Source organism: Nycticebus coucang, chromosome 1 (assembly GCF_027406575.1).
Source record: "Nycticebus coucang isolate mNycCou1 chromosome 1, mNycCou1.pri, whole genome shotgun sequence".
Classification (NCBI taxonomy): Eukaryota; Metazoa; Chordata; class Mammalia; order Primates; family Lorisidae; genus Nycticebus; species Nycticebus coucang.
This window is the reverse complement of record NC_069780.1, coordinates 137,053,837-137,073,327: the sequence shown is the minus strand read 5'-3', so window position 1 is coordinate 137,073,327 and position 19,491 is coordinate 137,053,837. Positions and strand designations below refer to the sequence as shown.

General features: G+C 44.5%; 1 protein-coding gene across 1 annotated transcript in view; it reads left to right on the top strand.

The window, feature by feature from the left end:
• The first annotated feature begins 1,796 nt into the window (after window positions 1-1,796).
• Window positions 1,797-19,491, top strand: part of MAP1B (microtubule associated protein 1B) — a 104,147-nt gene continuing 86,452 nt past the window's right edge. The window contains exons 1-2 of the mRNA XM_053589063.1: window positions 1,797-2,244; window positions 10,415-10,516. Coding sequence (XP_053445038.1) covers window positions 2,061-2,244; window positions 10,415-10,516 — 286 coding nt within the window. The 5' untranslated portion in view covers window positions 1,797-2,060. The remainder of the gene's footprint in view (window positions 2,245-10,414; window positions 10,517-19,491) is intronic.

Sequence of the window (19,491 nt, the reverse complement as noted above, 5' to 3'; positions counted from 1 at the left end):
CTTTAAGATCTCTCTAACCTTTGGCTAATCTGTTTTAAACCAAGAGAGGGGCACCTCAGGCTCAGAGTCTTGAGCAAATAATAACAGTATGTAGCAGGAATGAAATCACATCTTATTTTCATTGTGTATTTTTTTAGGGATACCTTCTCTTTACAAATGATATTAGTGTTTCCACTGATACAGCAATATCGACTTTCATTTAAAGTAAATTTAAGTAAAAGAAATAAATTGAGTAAAAGAAAACTATTACATACATAAAAGCAATAGAGGTTCAAAGAAATGGTACATTTTACCAGGTGAGGCTGGAATACCACCGCTGACCTTTGGAAAAGTGTTCATCATGTCTGCCCCACCCCACCCCTATTAGGTGCTTTGGTGCTGGCTTCACACCTTCCTGACAGCAGTTGAACACGTGTCTGGAATAAGATATAAGCTGTTCCCATCTCACCTGGAAACACCGCATCTCTGTTCACTGGTGAATGCAGTTCCCAGTGAGTTTGTCACCGATCCCAAAGACTGTGAGCCAGACAGTCTCTTTATTCCACACTGACCAGGATGACACGCCAGAAAGGACCCACAGACTTTGGCTGGCCACCGTTGTCTCCTAAGCCAAGGTTTCAGGAAAGAGATAAGAGCAAAGAATACATAACTAGTAAGTCATAGCAGTTTACACGGAAGACACTGAATTCTCTTGGAAATCTTAGACTATCCAGGTGACTTCCCCTCAGTAGTATGTGCTCTGGCATTAAAGGTATGTTGACTTCTCTAATTTTCATCCATTTCACGTCCCTAAAACGCAAATGTCCCAGTCCTGTGTTTGCTCTTTTCTTACCTTCCTCCCCTTTTCTGGGACATACGTTGTATTCAGTATGTTCGTGAGAAATGATTGTAAATGGGATGCCTCTAAAACACATTCTTATGAGTTTTTCTAAACATAAACAACAGCAATAAAAGTTCCCAATGCTACATATATTTTAAAACACATTATTTTCACAGGAAATAATTTTGCTTGTGTGTTCCCCAAGGAACGGAAAAGTACATTATAGTCACTAATCCTGCTGGGTAGACGCATCTTCTCTTTATTCTTTGTTATGCTTGATACTATCTGTTCGGCATATTATTAAGAAAAGAAATCTGCATCTAATATAAGACATCTGTATTTCTCTCATTTCCCCTGGGCACCACAAAGCCAGGACTTTTTCACCATTGGCCCTTGCAGAGTACAGTCCAAAGCTGAACAATACTAAGCTTAAGCTTTGCATTTTGACAATTCTTTAAGTGAAACTGGTAGCTATTGCTATTGCTAAATATTAGTTATGTATGTCTTCCCAAATCCACAAGGTCAAAGAAAAGACAGGTTCCCTCTTCCCGGGTGGGGTACCCACAATGCCGAGTCCTCCCGCTGAAGCTGTCCCAGCTCCAGAGATCTGGCTTCATCATAGAGGGGACACAAGGCCGAGGCCGGACTAGTGCACCTCGGACAAGGGAGGCCCCCCACCCCTGAAAAGGGGAACTCATCCTATTCCGCTCTGGCAGGGTGAGGCTTTGGAGCCGGCAGTGGGGTGTGCAGACTGGAACTATCTTCCCCCTTCACGGTTGAAGCAAGAGCCCCCCGGGTTCCCCAGCCCCTTTGGCGAGCAGCTCTGCTCAGACCATTGTCCGCACCCCTCATCGCTCCAGCTTCCGGGCCGCAGGCGAGATGATTTGCTGCAGATGACATCAGCCCTGGGCCAACGGCTGGCAGCGCGGAGGCAGCCACCGCGTGAGGATGTGCCGGGTGGTCCTTCCCTCCTCCTCTTCCTCCTCCTCCCCGGCTCGCCGCCTGGGCTCCATATAAAAGCGGCGCCGCCTCCCCGCCCTCTCACTCCCAGCTCCTCTCCGCCGCGCACTCTCCGCCGCGCACGGGGAGGGCGGAGGGGGAGGCGGCGCGCGGCGCCAGGAGGAGGGGGACGCACAGGGCGGAGCGCGGACGGCACCTTCGGAGATAATCCTTTCTCCTGCCGCAGAGGAGAGGAGCAGCCGGAGCTAGACACTTCGCCGAGGCGGACCGGGCCGGCAGGATGGCGACCGTGGTGGTGGAAGCCACCGAGCCGGAGCCGTCCGGCAGCATCGCCAACCCGGCGGCGTCCACTTCGCCCAGCCTGTCGCACCGCTTCCTCGACAGCAAGTTCTACTTGCTGGTGGTCGTCGGCGAGATCGTGACCGACGAGCACCTGCGGCGCGCCATCGGCAACATCGAGCTCGGTAAGCGGCCTCGCGTCCCCAGGGATCTGCGCTGGGCGACTCACAAACGCGACCCCACCCAGGGTGCAACACCACCGCTCTCCTCTCTCGCGCCCCGCACCCATGCCTCTCCCCGCCACCTTCCGCACTTGGTCCAGGCTCTTCTGGGGGTAATTTCGGAGAATAATCTGCATTATTAGCTTTGAGATTCAGAGAGAGAGTCTCCAATAACCTTGAGGGATCTGTCAACACGCTGGGTCCTCAGCCACAGCCGAGGTAGCCACCGCTTCTCCGGCAAAGTGAATTGCAGGTGTTGCGGGAGAAGCAGAGGCCATCATAAAGCCGCAACCGCAGGAGGCAAAGGGGTGGGGGAGAATTGATGCAACCATTCCCTCCAGCCCTCCTCTTGCCTCAGCAAGAGGCGAGGACTCACCCCTCACCCGCACACCTGGGGCCGAAACACCATGTGCCAGAGTCCGCAGTGTAATCATTTTCACTACAGTCACCTCAGTTCCCGAGAAATGTCTTTTCTGGCTTAACACCTCCCGATCCTTTCTTTCCTCAGAATGACTAGGCTAGTCCTAGGGCCACGCCCGCTCCCCCCATCCCCCGGGATGCTGGGATGCAGCGCCGCCTGCGCCTCCCAGACGGAGCCCGCCTCGCCACCTCCCCGAGGGCCTTAGCTGCAGCTCTCAGAAAGGACAATGGGTCCCCAAGTTGCGGGGTGGGGCTTCTTCTTGTAGAAGTCTCTGCCTAGGGAGTGATAACTTGAAGGAGGGGTTCGGCGGGTAGGGCCAGCTCCACGCCTGGTGCGCGCCCCACGAGCGCGCTCTGCAGAGGCCGAATAGCGGTTCGCTAGAAACCCTGGGCGGGGCCGCGACGGTCCAGCGGGCGCAGCCTGGGGCGCGCAAACCGGCCCGCCCCCCAGCCCCACCCTGGGTGTCGCAGTGTCCCCAGCCTCCCGCCGCACCTGCCTCCCCTCCCCCAAACTGCGGCGCCCGGGTCGGGCTGCGCCGGGGCCTCGGGCTGGCCGGGGCTGCGCGCCCCACCTCTCCTCCTGCCGGGCTTTGTTGCGCTGGGAGTCACCGGGTGGGCAGCTCCGGTCTCTGCCTTTCCCTTTACCCGCGGCGCCCCTGCCAGAGGCCGCCGAGTCCCCCGCGGCGCCGGCCCGCGCTCTCTTCTCCCGGGTGGTGCTGAAGCGTCTCTCCCGGAGACACCGGCTGGTGGGCGTGGTGCAGTCCGCACTGCGGTCTCTACGGCAGCCCCAGGCGGACAAAGGGCGTTCACGTAGCCCCGACTCCCCGCTCCCCCACCCCCCATAAAAGACGAAAGGAAAACCTTGTTTTAGATGAAAATAATAATACTAATAATAAACGCTTGTCATCTGCCTGTGCATTTGGAAACAGCCACTTGTCCCCAGAACAAAAGGCTGAGGGTGGGGACTGGAGTTGCAGACCTGGTTCTTTTGTTTAACTTTACAGCACTGATTTTCCCTTTCAGCTGGAAAATATATGTATATATGAGCAGAAAGCAGTCATGGTATTGTACTTGAAAAAATTCAAGAGTAAGATATTTCAGTAGTGAAGTGTCTTATTTGAGCATCTCAATGACCCTTCATTTTCAAACTATAGGCCTTTGATCTGACCTGTTCTAATTTAGTTTATTTGCACATTTTTCTCCTTGAAAAAAATTTACACGTCCTGACTTTGGGTGTGGCTGTTGAGGAATCAATGACTGAATTTTTTTTTTTTAATCAGTAGCATTGCCGGGAGATAAGAATATATTCGGAGGTGCTTTTCTATCAAGAAAATTCTCATAACCACCCAAGGTGGTGCTAGGAGAGAACCATCACCCCCATTTTAGAGATGGGGGCCCAGAGAGGCAGGAAGGGTAAAGAGACCGGCTCAAGGTCACTCCACGCATTAGCGACAGAAGTGCCAGTCCTGCAGCGTCACTGATTTTCTGACCCTGTCGTGATCAGCAGATCCGAGGGAGATTTCAGTACATCAGTGTCCAGAGCTTGCCTTTGTACAGTCATCCACTGGTGGGCAGAGCCCCGCGCAGGGAGATGGTTCGGCCTCGCCCCCGGGCCCTAATTACCTTCCTGCTTTGTTACTCTGCTCATCGTCCTTTCAGCGCCCCGCCCCGTTCCTCCAGGGGTTTATTCAAGCTGCTTCTGTTTACTGAGAAAATAGGTGCATCCAAGTACTGCTGTGAAGTGCTCCCTGTCTTTACTCTTTTTTAGGCTACTAGCAGTTGGTGATCAGATTCAGATTGATCTTTTGGACTTAAAAACAATTTTTTTTTTTAAATTCTATTGATTATAGAGAGAGGAACGGACACAAATCATAGTTAGCAGCTCGATGAATTTTCACGAAATACCTGTGTTACCCTGATCAAGAAATAGACATTGCTGGAATTCCCTTTGCAATCATCACCAGGCCTTTCTGATTTTTAATTCCCTGATGTAGTCAGGTTTAAGCATGCAACTTCGAAATGGCTGTAGTGATCCCGTTAAGAATCAACAGTGTGAGCACAGCCATTTCCTTACACGCTGGAACAGATGCTGCTTTTCCTCTGGAGATGGTTTTCCAGTGCTCAGTGAAAATACTGCTCCCTTGGCTTGCCTCACGGTCTGAGATGATGACTTAGCAACAGGGCAAGCTGGCCCTATTTCCCTGCTGCTTCAGCCATCAGGTCCCCCAGCTGAGCCTCCTCCAGAGGTCACTCTGATGCCACTGCTGTTGTTGCTGGTGCCTGTGGGCTGGGTTGTGTGAAGCAAGATGGAGCTGCTCCTGGGGGCCCAGCCCGGATTGTGTGCTGCAGGCTGGGAAAGCAGTTCCTCATCTGTTATTCTTTCTTCCTATTCCTCCTCCCATCTTGACTGAGGCTCTGTGGGTTTGGAGACCCCAGCAACTTGGATTCTTGCCATGTGTTTACTAAGGGCTCTCTGGGAAGTCAAGAAAATAATCTATAAATCTGTAGGGCAATGGTGGTGAGGCATAGCCAAGACATCCTAGTATGGATGCTTAGTAATACTTCTTGAAACCAAGGAAAAGAGATGATCACTCTTGCTAGCTCAACTCTATTCAAAAAAACATAAATGCAGAGTTTGGACATTCCTTCTTCAGAGTTTGAAACAATAGTAATTCCTTGGGCTGGTCTGGCTTTATTTAGTTAGTTACATAGGACTTTATTCCAGGTCATTGTCATTACCACCAGCTACTACCCCTTGTCGCCTCCTTTACCTCTAATTAACCTTCAACTTGGACTCAGCCTGTTGTCTCATTTTCTTCTTAATCCATAGACTATATACATCATGCCTTGCAAACTGAATTCTAGAACCGTGTGAAAGGAGTTTTTGTTGTTTCATTAAAAAAAAAAATTTTTTTTTAAGGAACTAAAAGATGTAAGGAATACTAAGTGTCCGATTTTTTGATTACTGTTTAAGAGTGTAACTTTTCCTTTCCTAAACACTGGGAATCGGCAAGATTTGTTCACCAAAAGATAGACGTGTGTAACATCCACTGCCCTGGATTTTTAGATGTTAAGTTTAGCTGATTACATTGTAATGTTCTGATGTTGCTTTTTTCAGTGTGCTCAGTCTGAGATGAACAACCCAGAAAAAGATTCCGGGTTTAGTTTTTGCTTTTCACAGAAAAAAGAAAAGCAACCAAACAACAAACAAACAAAAATAAAACTAACAACAACCATCCTCTAAACTATATGTGGTGGGAGTTAAATAAAATGTGAGAGAGTGTTAAATTTATTATATTTGTCTTTTATACTTTTCAAAGTCAAAAGGCAGGTGGATTTCTGCTTTCACTGATTACTTGGTATCATCTATTGAGGGCTCTGTGATCCATGCTGAAACACAACACAGTCCCCAAACTTAAGGTCATTAAGTTGGTGATTCTTGTTAACCTTCTCTAAGGCTTACTTTTTAAAATGTTCTAATTTTTCAGACCAATAAATAAATCATTATAAATCACTTCTTGTTTGCTTCTATTGTAAGATGTTATTATCTCAGCTCTAAATTATTATCAATGCATTGAAACTATGAACTCAGTATGTAACATACTGTGTGCATTACAAATAGCATATATGTTAAGAACATCAAGTTGCTGGCTTTAAAAAAACAAGGAAAAAAGCAAATTGAAGATTGGACTAAGGGGAAAAAATAGCACTTTTTTTTCTACTGAGAAATAAAGCCTTTATTTTAATTGTTTCTTTAAGATTTAAATATGATTCTAGACCACTATTAGCATGGTTTTATGAATAGAATCTTGAGATTATAGGCTAATCATTTTGGTGTTTATAAGAAATACTCAAAAGCCCATTTCTCAGAGGGAGCGACTAAAGCCCACAGAGGAAAATCAATTTGTCAAAGGCCCAAATAACTTTGTTACCTCTACCCCATGTGTCATCAACATGCAGTGCGTGGTCATTTCATTCTGCCTCCTTCAGTCTGTCTCTTTTAGGAATGTAGGTTTTACCCTTTAAGTGGGAGGTGCTTATTTTGTTTTGGAGACTTGGTCTTACTCTGTCTGCCTTAGGCTGGAGTGGAGTGGAGCGATTATCACTCACTGTAACTTCCAACTCTCGGGCTTAAGCAATCCTCCTGCCCCAGCCTCCCCAGTAACTGGGGCTACAAGAGGATGCCAGTGGGCCTGGCTAATTTTTTGAATTTTATTTCTGAGAGATAGGGTTTGGGCTGTGTTGCCCACGCTGGTCTTGAACTCCTGGCCTCATGTGATCCTCCTGCTTTGGCCTCCCAAAAGTGCTGGGATTACAAGTATGAGCCACTGTGTTTGGCCTGGAGGTGCTTTTTAAAATTGTTTACTTGAATGATCAATAAACTTGGAACAGTCTAACTGTATACACCAAGGTTACCTGGCTCTTCCTCATTTTTCACCCTGACTTATTCTGTGATGGCCCTTTCCCATCCCCCACAACCATTTCTGGTCTTCATTTTTTTCGTCTGTAAATGTCAGGTGCATATTGGTATCCTCTGTGTGCCCTGGGGGTTACAGGGGGTCAGAGAACTGAAAAGGGAAGATCCTTTGTTACCCCCTGGTCACTGAGGATAGATAAGTGATAGCACTCACTTTCAGGAGTAGTCACAGGGCAGGCCCAGATTGTCCTTAGGTATTAAAGATGCCTTTTGGGTCCAAACATTTAAAATTGGAGGTTCACTGCCCCCAACGGCCTGGAGTCATTTGGCCCCCACCTGGGTGAGCCCTTAAGAGGCTCAGTCTTTTTGGAGTACTGGAGTAGCAAAGCCTCAGGGAAGAGCTTGACTTAGGGTGTGGGGGTGGAGGAGATGGGATAATCAGAAAAACGGGAGAGACGAAGATGACCTGCTTCTGAAAGCCTGTTCAGAACATCTTTTGGATTCAGAGAGGGGAGATGGTGGGGAAGAGCCAAAGCCGTATTTTTTTGGCCAATGAAGGCATTCGAGGGCCCACTGTTGGCCCCCCGTGAGGCACAATGGGGAAATATGTAAACCTGCTAAGTGCAATATGAACCTCCATTGAGAAATACTCTTTCCTTTTACTAATATTATCCAGCAGAAAGTACAAGGTGATTATAAAGTATTGTATTTTTAAAATTAGGGTAGAAGAGGCTTGGTTCCAAAATTTTCTTTTCCAACTAGAATAGGCAGTAAATCCATTGTAATCTTTATTTTATAAGTGTTAGTAGTGATGGTGCATTGTTAAGAAATAATTTGGCTGGAAATTGCTCTCTTAAAAAAAGAACTCTACATATTTGGTTTCATTGGGAGCATAAAACTGAGAAATAATATTTTTATCATCTATTCACCAGTGTAATTTAAAAATTTCTAAGTGGGTTTTTTATTGTTTACTACTTTTTCTCTTGCTAAATTATAAATGTGTAAACATACATAAACATAAAATAAATGGGTAAATGTAAAGCAAACATTTAATTGCTTGTGCCATGGCAGGTTAATTGAAGCCAAGGGAAAAATGGCAAATAACAATATAAGAGCAAGTGCAGGCTAACCCCGGATGAAGTCATTGAAATAATGTAGCAATTTAGACATGACTTAGAACTAAGACAGAAAAATTGTATGAATTTAATTTAAATGCATATGTCTCATTATTAACTTATCGACCCAGCTTGACAGGCTGGAAGACAAAGTGGAGCTCAGACTGGAACATGGTAAATTCAGACCCCAATACCAATTAGGCAGCTCAGACAGGAGCTCAATGATTTTCTTGCACTGAACTAGTATGTAGTGTATATGTTGAAGTAAAATATTCTAATGAATTCAGACCTCTCAACCTGTCAAGCTCTCTGCGAAACAAAAAGAACCCATTTATCATTTCTGCGCTAAAAACATCTCGCAAAATCTCAACCTGCCTTTCTGGTTAAAATTTAAATACTGCATTAGCACAAATGCAAACTGAAGCTATTAATGTTTCCTGGGAGACTTGTAAATTCTCCCTTATAATTTAACCTCTCTCTAGGAATGTTAACTCTTCCACACCTGAATTATTCTTATTGATCTTACGACAAATTTCTGCCTCTATTTAGGCAGAATATTTAAAATATTTGAAAATATTTTAGGTGTGCAGTGAACTGAGTTTCTAGAATCTTTTTCTGTAATCATATTCAAACATATACAATTATATTTACATATATATTCATATATATATATAAAGTTCTATCCTGCAAAGAATACATACGCGCACACACATACATACACAGGCACACAGTCTACCTTTGCAGGTTAGGAATATTGAATGAAACATAGGTGGGGATATGCATTAACTATCTAGAGCAGTGGTTCTCAACCTTCTAATGCTGCAATGTATTTTCGTTGTGAAAAAGGGGTCACGACCCACAGGTTGAGAACTGCTGATCTAGAGATAAGTTTAACACACTGCCATTTATTCTCCCAAGTCTCTATGCGTGACCAATCACCAGCAAGATGATTAAATGACTGGGTGTTTAGTTAGATAGTTCACCTGCTTGTTGTACTTGGAGGGTCATGCCTCTGCCCTTAGGAAGTATACCACAAACGTTTATGGTTCCAGAGTTGCTCCTGGCCGTTGAGGATGCTCCAGAGAAGGGTATAATCGTGGTGCTCTATACTTGCCCTATGATGAACCGTCTATTTGGAAAACATGCACACACATATGACCACACACTTCAGAGTTCTAGAGTTCCTCAACTTTCCCTGGCCTGCACCTCAGGCCTCTTGTCTCTGCTGCTCTCTGCGTTTCCCTCTGGGCTCTGCCCTTTCAGAGGGCAAGAAAGAGAGGGCAGCAGGCAGGGGAGGAAGAGACTAGGGAGGGGGCGTGAGTGCAGGAAGTGGCCTCATTCTTCTCCTTGCGCTCGCCTTCCTCTCACTGTGGATATCCCTTTTAGTCTAGTGAAAGGAAGTCTGAACTTCATGAAAATAGCTGGTTCAGGGTCCTCAACTACTATAGTGGTTTTATAAAAAGTATAGAAAGTTGCCTCATTTCTTTGCCTCTGGATAAGAAAATTCAGTTTAACAACTAACAAGTGTGAATGATAGAGCTGCCTGCCAAGCTACTCAGGTAAAAGAAATGCCTGGAAGGCTAGAAAGGCCAAGTCTTAGCCTGCTCATCAGTGATCACACACATTTTGGGTTGATACCCAGGGGTTAAAAACCAAAGTCAAAAATGGAATGGGTAAAGGAATGAAGGCATTGGGGCACACTACCAAAGCATCATTTTGCAAACAAAGGCCTGGGCTTGAGTGGCAGCCCCCGAGGATGCCTTCCCCACCTTCATTTTACATTTTCTTGCCCCCCTACAAGGGGCTCATGAAAAAGCTAGGGATAGTCTGGTGGCCTCTTAGCCACTAAAGAGCTAACCATCTTCCTGCACTTTCTGTTCCCTCCCTGGTGTAGAGTCTGTCATTTTCCTAATAACTGTTTTCTTTTATTCTTCCAGAAGAGCTGCATTTACGTTTTCTAAGGGGCAGAAGTTCAGTCCACACTTGTAGTTATCCCCACCCCTGTGGCCTCATGAGAGACCTCCCTGGCCCTCCCATTTTGTGGGCATCCATTGCTAGCCACCAAGCTCTTTAGAAAAGGAGTTTCCACATCCTCCCTGAAAGCCTGAGAAATGTTATGGTGATGTTTTCCAAACCACTCTGAAATGACTAACTGGAAGTTTGTCAACTGTCTTCCCCTTAGGAATCCGATCATGGGACACCAACCTGATTGAATGCAACTTGGACCAAGAACTCAAACTTTTTGTATCTCGACATTCTGCAAGATTCTCTCCTGAAGTTCCAGGTGAGGCTTCCTGCTCAGTATTAGTCTAAAATTTGAAAAGACAGCAGAAGAAGCCATTGGCTAGAAACCTTTCCCTGCCTGGGGCATCAAAAAAACTTCCTCTTCATTCATTGCTAAAGGGGTCTTTGTATTTGTCCTGATCAACTAGGTTAGTCAGCAGCTACCATTAAGAAAGTGAACTCTTAAGTTATCACCTTGTGGGTTATCTAATTTTTTTTTTTTTGATTCTTAATGAGAAGATTTAATTTATTCTTTTTTTTTTTTTTTGCTATCTGTCGGTGCTCTGAGCTCAAGGGATCACAAACTATTTAAATGTGAATTTTACTCAAATGAAGTTATGAATACATGTAGGATGCCCCTAGAGTCTCATAACTCTGTTCCCTTAAAAGAGAAAGAAAACATTTGCTGCATTTCAAAATTAAATATACATCATCATTGCATCACTCCATTAAGTTCCTACTCCTTTCCTAGTCAGGTTGAAAGAGTCATCTGATATTCCAAACTGCTGTTAAAATGGCCTTTTTTTCAGAGATGAAAAAGAATGCTACAGAATAATTAAAGGTAAGGAGACAAAAATTAGTCATATGTGAAGGTGTTCCTGCTAACCAGCTACGTTTCTGCAATATGCTCTGACCCATGTCTCTGGCACTGAGGCTGTATTAATGCTGACCTGTCCTGTCTTCCCTTTGTGAGCAGGGACCCATATTTCTCTCATCTGGTCACATTTGGGGCTTATGAGATAGAGTTTCTGGCTCATAAAGATGCCAACCCTGGGATGCGTATCTGAAAAGCTTTGCCATCGATCCATCAGGAAGATTGTATTTTGCTTCTTGACTATCTCTTGAACTTGATGTAAAATAAGCTAGAGAAAGGTCTTTTTTGTCTACATCATTTTGATGTATAATTGCTTATTTTATAGGCATTGATATAACAGCAGGCATGAGGTACAGCCTTTTTGACTGATTAGATCATACTCTATTAGCCTTGTATATATTGAGGTCAGAAACCAGTTTTATAGAATGTCATTGCCTCCATGAATCACACTTGGCTGCAGTGATGTGCCCATGGGACTGTTCTGGTTTTCCCTTTTGAGTTTAATATTAAAAATAAAATCCCATACATCTCAGTTATCCAAATGAATTGTAGCTTTGAAGTATGGAATTGAGTAAATGTGTTAAGAAAAACTTGGCAAAAAAAGGTTCATTAAAAGTGAAACTTGTGCAAAGCTGTGTGAACAATCAGCTCTTAAATAACTTTGCATTGAGGGAAAAAGAGAGAATGGTCCGGAGACTGTCAGACAGCACAAGTTTTTCTGAAGGACAGGTACAGTATAAGGTTGTTTTCCTTGTTGTGATTGTATTGTATGTTTATGTCCTGCAGTATCTCCCTAACTTTTAAAATCGTCTCATAAAAAATAAGGAAATCCCCTTTCCCAATAAATATGTTTATTTCAAGATGTAAAAACCAAGCTTCTATTCTTTTTGTGTAGGTTTTCCTGACTTTTTCAGACTTTTTTTTTGTGCACAAATCATATGGTTCTCATTGTGTTCATTTATATTTGGATCGCCTTTATGAAATGACAGCTCTGTATTGGAAACTGAAAGGCAGTAAGAATTGCTGAAGAATTTGCCGTTTTTGGACCAAAGACCTAGGACACAATATTACTCCTGTGGACTGGGAAGGTCAAGTCCCCCCATTGCCACTTTAGCCTAATGTACCCTAGTCTCTCCTTTCTCTCCTCTCACCTGGAGTAAGGACTGGTTACCTACCTAGTTTGTATCAGCGCTACGCTAGATGCTGTGTTTGGAGATTGGCCTCTAAACACAGAGCATCTTGACCATTCTTGCCAACTCGAGAAAGGACTGATATTGTGATTTTCCTTCTCAAGCCTATGAGTGTGCTGTACAGGCCCAGGCTGCCCTCTGGGAACTAAGCTTCTAGAATGGAGCCATTATACCCCCTTTCCCCGAAAATAAGACATCCTCTGAAAATAAGACCTACTTACAGGAAAGGTAAGACGTCCCCTGAAAATAAGATCTAGCGCATCTTTGGGAGCACACCTCAAAATAAGACACTGTCTTATTTTCAGGGAAACAGGGTAGTAGGTCCTCTGTGTTGGGAGCGTGAAGGGTTCTAGCCAACACTAGAAAGGATGATAAAGGCATGTGTTAAATCAGTTTTAGATAAGTGTGTTTTAGACAGATGTTAGAGGACAAGAACGTGAAGTTGGGGGTATATGGAGATCGCAAGAGGATCACTGGATTGGGCCCGTGGAAGCCTTTAGCTTTTCCTGAACAAACAGAAAAGGTTTGATGGAAAAACTTAAAGTCTGTTTTTAAGTGGACCCAAGACTAGGGGTCTCTTCTCCTCTCATTGAAATTCTACAAAAAGTGACTCATGTACCTCCAGTCCCCTAAAATGTGATTAGCTGAACCTCTGTGTTTAGAGTTTATCTTAAAGTTCACTGAGAGACAAGGAGCAAGATGAAGGATGGATCCCCTGAAAACATAGAACTGTCCATTCAGCCAGTTAAAAAATACTTAAATAGCATCTACAACGTGCCAGGCACTACGAGGCAGGAGGTGGGCGAGGACACAGTGATGAACAAAACAAACACAGTCACTCCCTTTATTTTTTAAATATTCTTGTGAGTGGCAACAGTCACATACAGAATAACACAAAATCCAGCCCCCTGCATCAAATCCAGGCTTCAAGCAAATTTTTTTCATTTGTTTGTGGGTTTTCTTGCTTGTGATTTTGTTTAGTAGGCTAGCAGAGCTTTCTAGTGAACTCTTCCTTGCCTTCCCTGACACAGGTATTTTGCATTCTTGTTCGCTATTATACCTTTTGTTTTTTAAGTATTAGGGGTCACTTATAAAGACTGGTGGTGACCTTAAATTGCAGCTCACAGATACCTCAAATGGCACACGTTTTTTTCCCCTTGTACTGTTGGCCCCTTAGGCTGGTTTTTAAATTGAATTTTGAGATTCATTTTGACTCTTTCTTCAGGATTTTAGTTCTCTTCTGAGACCACCCTGAACATGTTAGCCATCTTGAACAAATACCCGTTGAGCAGAAAGCTGGACTATGAGTGCTTTCTCTACTCGAGGTGGTAGTAGTGTAGTATGAAGGGCAAGGCGGTAGGTTGCCCAGTTCCCCAGAATGTTAGTTAGTCCTGGGATCTTTATGCCTGTCCAACTCTGATATAGTGTAATTCTTAGAATGGTTTGTCATCCAGGTCCATCTTTCTATCTTGAACCTGTTGCAACATTTCTTTGCCTGAAGATCACTCATCAAACATGTTGCTGTGTGCCAGGATGGGTCTCTGCTGATTTGCCCTGAAGCCATCCCTGGCCACATCTAGCCTGGCTCTGGTGAGAATACTCATCTTCAGAGAAAAGATTAGGTGCTCTTCCATGAACACTGTCCAGTCTTTCATGCAAGTAAAAATTCAATAGTTGAGTCTTTTCAAAATAGAGCAACACTCTTCTATTTTCTTTATATTTATGAATTCAAATACTGTCATACAATTTTTATTTATATATCATATTTTCTTTCTACTTTACTATGTTGGATGAGAATCATTTTTATAAGTTTCACCATAAGAAACTTTTTTTTTTTTTTTGAGACAGAGTCTCATTATGTCATCCTTGGTAGAATGAGTTACAGCAACCTCAAACTCTTGGGCTTAAGCAATTCTCTTGCCTCAGCCTCCCAAGTAGCTGGGACTACAGGCGCCCACCACAACACCTGGCTATTTTTTTTTGTTGTAGTTGTCATTGTTGTTTAGCTGGCTCTGGCTGGGCTCAAACCTGCTAGCCCCAGTGTATGTGGCCAGCACCCTAATCACTGTGCTACGGGCACCAAGCCTGTAAGTTTCACCATAAGAGTAAAGCCAGGCTTACCATGCTGTATAAAATTTATTTCAATTTCCATTTCTATTTGTTTTTTTTCCCCAAATCTAACTTTAGACCTAGCTACCTACAGTAATAGAGGAGGATATCTCCTAGGGTTGATAAGAGTTGCCTCAAGATTACTTTTGGTAGATAAGATACCATTTCAAAAAAATGGACAAATAACCATTCCCAGTCAGGGAACATCAGACTGAAAATCAGTTTAAATTTTCTTTTTTCCTTCATTTTGCTGCTATTACCTGTCTATTAAAATCACTTTAAAATTTCAATAAACCAACTCACCAGCAACATAGCATAACAATTATGAGTGCAAATTCTGGAGCCAAACCTCCTGTGTGTGATTGTACCGCTGCCATTTATTTGCTATTTGATTTTCAAATTTTCTTTTTTAACTTTAGAATATTATGGGGGTCACGTGATCTTAAGCACTTAACCATTTTCAGTTTTCTTATTTGAACTGGGGATAATCACTTCTACCTCACAGAGTTTTTATTGAGATCAAATGAATTAATGTGTCTAAGGATCTTAAAACGGCACCTGTCACATGATAAACAATCAATGTAAGCTACTGGCTGGATGTGGTGGCTCACACCTGTAATCTTAGCACTCTGGGAGGCAGTGGTGTTGGGGGCAGGGGGTCGGGATTGCTTGAGCTCAGGAGTTGGAGACCGGCCTGAGCAAGAACTAGCCAGGCATTGTGGGGGCACCTGTAGTCGCCAGCTACTCAGGAGGCTGAGGCAGGGGGATCGCTTGAGCCCAAGAGTTTGAGGTTGCTGTGAGCTATGACACCACAGCACTCTACCCAGGGAGAAAGAGTGAGACCCTGTCTCTGAATAAATTAAACAAATAAATGTAAGCTGTTATTAATATTGTTTCCCTTGTTGAAAATCTAGTTGACTTGTAGATTTGGTGATTTATTATTATCTGTGGGAAAATACCCTGTTTAGATAATTTGGCTGACTTCCTTTCTTTAATGAATTTAAATTTGTGTTAAAAGTGTTTCTCAGAGACACGATTCCTCTCAGCATTATGAGAACGCGCATCGCTGCTGGGGATGTGTGGAGGGCCGCAACATTCTATGTTCTTTGGGCGTGAAAGCAAAAAAGAGGTGATGCTTTAAAGGGCTGGCCGCTGTAGCAGAACCTTAGAGCAGAGTTGGAGACCACATGCAAAATGACCCCATCAGTGCCCAGGTGAGGACCATCCGTCAGGGTGCTGATGTGCAGTGAGCAGTCCACAAGCCCATTGTGAGGACCCGCCATGGTGCCTCCTCCAACCCCGTCGGCTCCCACCAATCAACAGGTGACTGCAGACTTTGCCAGTTTTCAGAAACTGAGCTTTCTTGTGGTTTCTTTTCTTAGCTGAATAAATAGTAAGACCTTGGCATATTTACATTTTGTCACTAGTTTTATAACTCGTAGATCACATTCACAAAAATCTTCCTACAGTGTGATTGGTTTTGTAATGTGTAGATGGGTGGTTTTGTTTAAGAACTCATGCCTTTCCCTTAGAAGATAAACAAACCACAGCTGAGCATCTTAGATTTGTGCTGAGTGACTGCTAAAAATATCTAGCCTTGAGACTCGTTTTTGATGGAGAATTAAAATCAGCCCTTTGAATTTCAGTCATGCGAATCCTCTCTTCCCTTTGACATTAATGAGGCACGGTTTTACAACTAATATTTGCCAGCAGAATGATAAGAAAATGCTAAAATGCTCTTTAGAAAAGAGATCTAAGACTATTTTTAGGCATCTTTCTCTGCCTAGACTTATGTGTTTAGTCTGCTGGGTGTAGAATTATGGCTTAATTGTATGTGCCTAGAATACATCAACTGCTCTGTGGCAGGGAGTAATGAATGTGTGTTCAGCCCTGCTCCGACCTTTGAACAATACAGCACACAAATATATGTTGCACTTGCATTCAAGGGGCTGCCTCACCCCTCGAGGAACCTGCCATTTCGGAGGGAAAGCTGGCCCTTTGTCCTCATGTTTTCACTGCCCTCAAAGGCACAGGTCCAGTGCCTGTCCTCTTGCTCACAGGACTTGGTGTCATCACACAAGATTATGGGAGCAGTCCCATTAGAAGAAAATCACAAGTAGAGAACCTTATTTTTGTTGAAGTAGCCAGACCTCTCTTTAACATCCCTTGAGGTCAATGCTGCTGCCTGGGAAGGAGACCCCCATTTTAATGCAAATCCCTGGCCTTGCTCCCTCTGGCCCTCTGCCCCGAGCCCTCCTGGCTCATGGTGGTCCAGAGTGACCCCCCAGCCTCTGGCACAGTGCCTCTCACCCCAGAGCTTCCATTCAGACTTTGCAGCTGGATTAGTAACTGTCTGGTACCCCCTCTCCAAGCCCACCCCCCAAATTCCTTTGAAATGGTGAAAGAGCCAGCCAGACCTTCCACGGAGAGAATCAGAGAATCAGAGAATCCGGATCTGGAATGTTTGCTTCTTAGTTTTTATTTTTGAGACAGAATCTCACTCTGTCACCCAGGGTAGAGTTCCACGGCCTCAGCCTGGTTCACAGCACTCAAACTCCTGAGCTTAAGCCATCCTCCTGCCTCAGCCTCCCTAGTAGCTGGGAATACTGGCGCCTGCCACAACACCCAGCTAGTTTTTCTGTTTTTAGTATAGATGGGGTCTGCCTCTTCCTCAGGCTCGACCTCCTTCGCTCAAGGGATCCTCCCACCTCGGTCTCCCACAGTGCTAGGATTACAAGCGTGAGCCACTGCACCTGCCAGGATCCAGAATTTTGTAGTCTACAAAACCTACACTGTGAGGTTTACATCTTGCTCAACTTTGACATTTCATGATTCTTCATACCCAGATCTTCACATGCTGCGTGCGTGTGTGTGCAGGCGTGTATGTGTGTTGTGTGTGTGTTGCATGTGTGTGTGCGCGTGCAGGTGTGGCCAACAGAAAGGAATAAAACGCTGCTTTGTTGCCATATTCAGGCACCTTCGCTGCTCAGGGTAGTTAATGATGGCTCGTTCAGACCACCCTAGAAATACCTATTCATCTCACCTTTTTTTTTTTCCCTTTTAGTGTAGGAAGGATGTTTTACTCTGCCCCCGGTAATGGCTCTCAAGAGTTCCTAATGGCACCGTGAAAGCACTCAGCACAGACAGGCACAGGCAGGAAGGTAGCGGAAAATTGGCTGCCTGGGCCCAGGAGCCATGTTAGGGAGTGTCAGTAACCCCTCCATTAAACACGAAGCAGGGCATTCCAGGACAGCTGCTAACGTGCTGACCAAGGACACTCCTCATGCTAGATGTTGGCGTTTTTGTCTTCAGGTTAGGAGACGAGAGAGAACCCAGGGTTTTTGTTAGAAGTTTCTAACTTGTTTTGTTTTGAAGTGTGCACTGACAGCAAACCCCCAAGCCACCACAGGCCCCTTGTTGTTACTGCCTCCTTTGGGGTTTTCTCTCTGGGGCATTTTGTTCAGCATCTTTGGTAGCACCCCAGACAATAATGGTGGGAGATGGGCAATAAAGTGCAAATGAATATATCACTTTAAAAATGACAAGTAATCGGCGGTGCCTGTGGCTCAGTGAGTAGGGCGCCGGCCCCATATACCGAGGGTGGCCGGTTCAAACCCAGCCCCGGCCAAACTGCAACAAAAAAATAGCCGGGCGTTGTGGCGGGCGCCTGTAGTCCCAGCTGCTCGGGAGGCTGAGGAAAGAGAATCACGTAAGCCCAAGAGTTAGAGGTTGCTGTGAGCCGTGTGACGCCACGGCACTCTACCCGAGGGCGGTACAGCGAGACTCTGTCTCTACAAAAAAAAAAAAGAAAAAAATGACAAGTAATCTTTTTCAGTGTTTATTGATAAGCAAGGAACTCTACAGGGATATATGGAAGAATATAGTATCCCCACTCTTTATCATTTAGCTGGGAAAATGTTATTCATGGCTGTAAAAACTGCTGTGTTATTCAACAAAGAAAGAGGTTTTCTTAATTTACAAACTGTGTGTGTGTGTGAAATAGAGACTCAAATTCCTAAAGACAGGGTTGAGAATGGACATTAGAACAAGAGTCATATTTTGATTGTTCAACCACAGATTCAGTCACAAAGACAAAGGTTACCCAGGTACCAGCACCCCACCCTCAGCTGCAGCCCAGGACTAATTAAACGCTACCCTGGCAACGATCAAGTATCCCCAAACGTCATACCCCAGAGCTTATCCCTTCTGTTTCCTGGGCTGCGGTCTGAGGGTAATTTCTATTGTCTGTGAAGGCAGATTTCCTTGATCCTAGAGAAATGGGAGAAAGTAAGAAGTGTTCCCGGGAAGCACACTTAAAAATGCACCGCAGGGCCTGGAGGTATTAACACAGAAATAGTGTTATTTAATAAACTCTTCCAGCCTAGATTAAAGAATAGCCTACAGTGAGGACTGGGGCAGCGAGTGCCTATGGAGAATATAACAAGAGAGTCTGCCCATGACTTGAAAAGGAAAGTGTGTAATTAAGAATGAACGCTGAAAACCTAGGTGATGTTTTATTGAATGTGGCTTCTCTCTGCAATTGTGCTGCAGCTCATTTCAAAGACTCAAATTGAAGTTGCCTCTACAAACGGTCTTGCTGTGTTCCTGAGGGGTTAAAATAAAATATGGATATTCTGACTTGTCTTTGTTGTTGGAGAGGAAAAGCCTCTAAACCTGTTCTTTGCCGTTAAGCTGGCCCTTTCTTTCATAATAAAACAGGTTTTCAATGGAAGGTATGAGTAAACAAGCCATTGGTGGGCAATTTGGATCAAATTCAGATTCCTCATTGGCATCTCACGCGGATAGTGTGAGAAAGGAACAGCTACTCCTCCGAGGAAGCCACATGTGTCGCGCACTGGGCCCCAGGGACACTGCTTCATATCCTGTAGATGTTGCTTTTTGGTTCCTGAGATATCAATCAATGAAATGTCACATTTGGAGATGTTAACCTGATTGCAATAAATTAAACATGAGTAAATTCTGCAGCCCAGCCGAACAGTACTCTCTTAGCGCCAAGCTCCTTAGCCATTTTGAGCCCTTGTCCCCTCTGCCTTTTTAAAACTTGTCCCTGGAAGTTTGGAT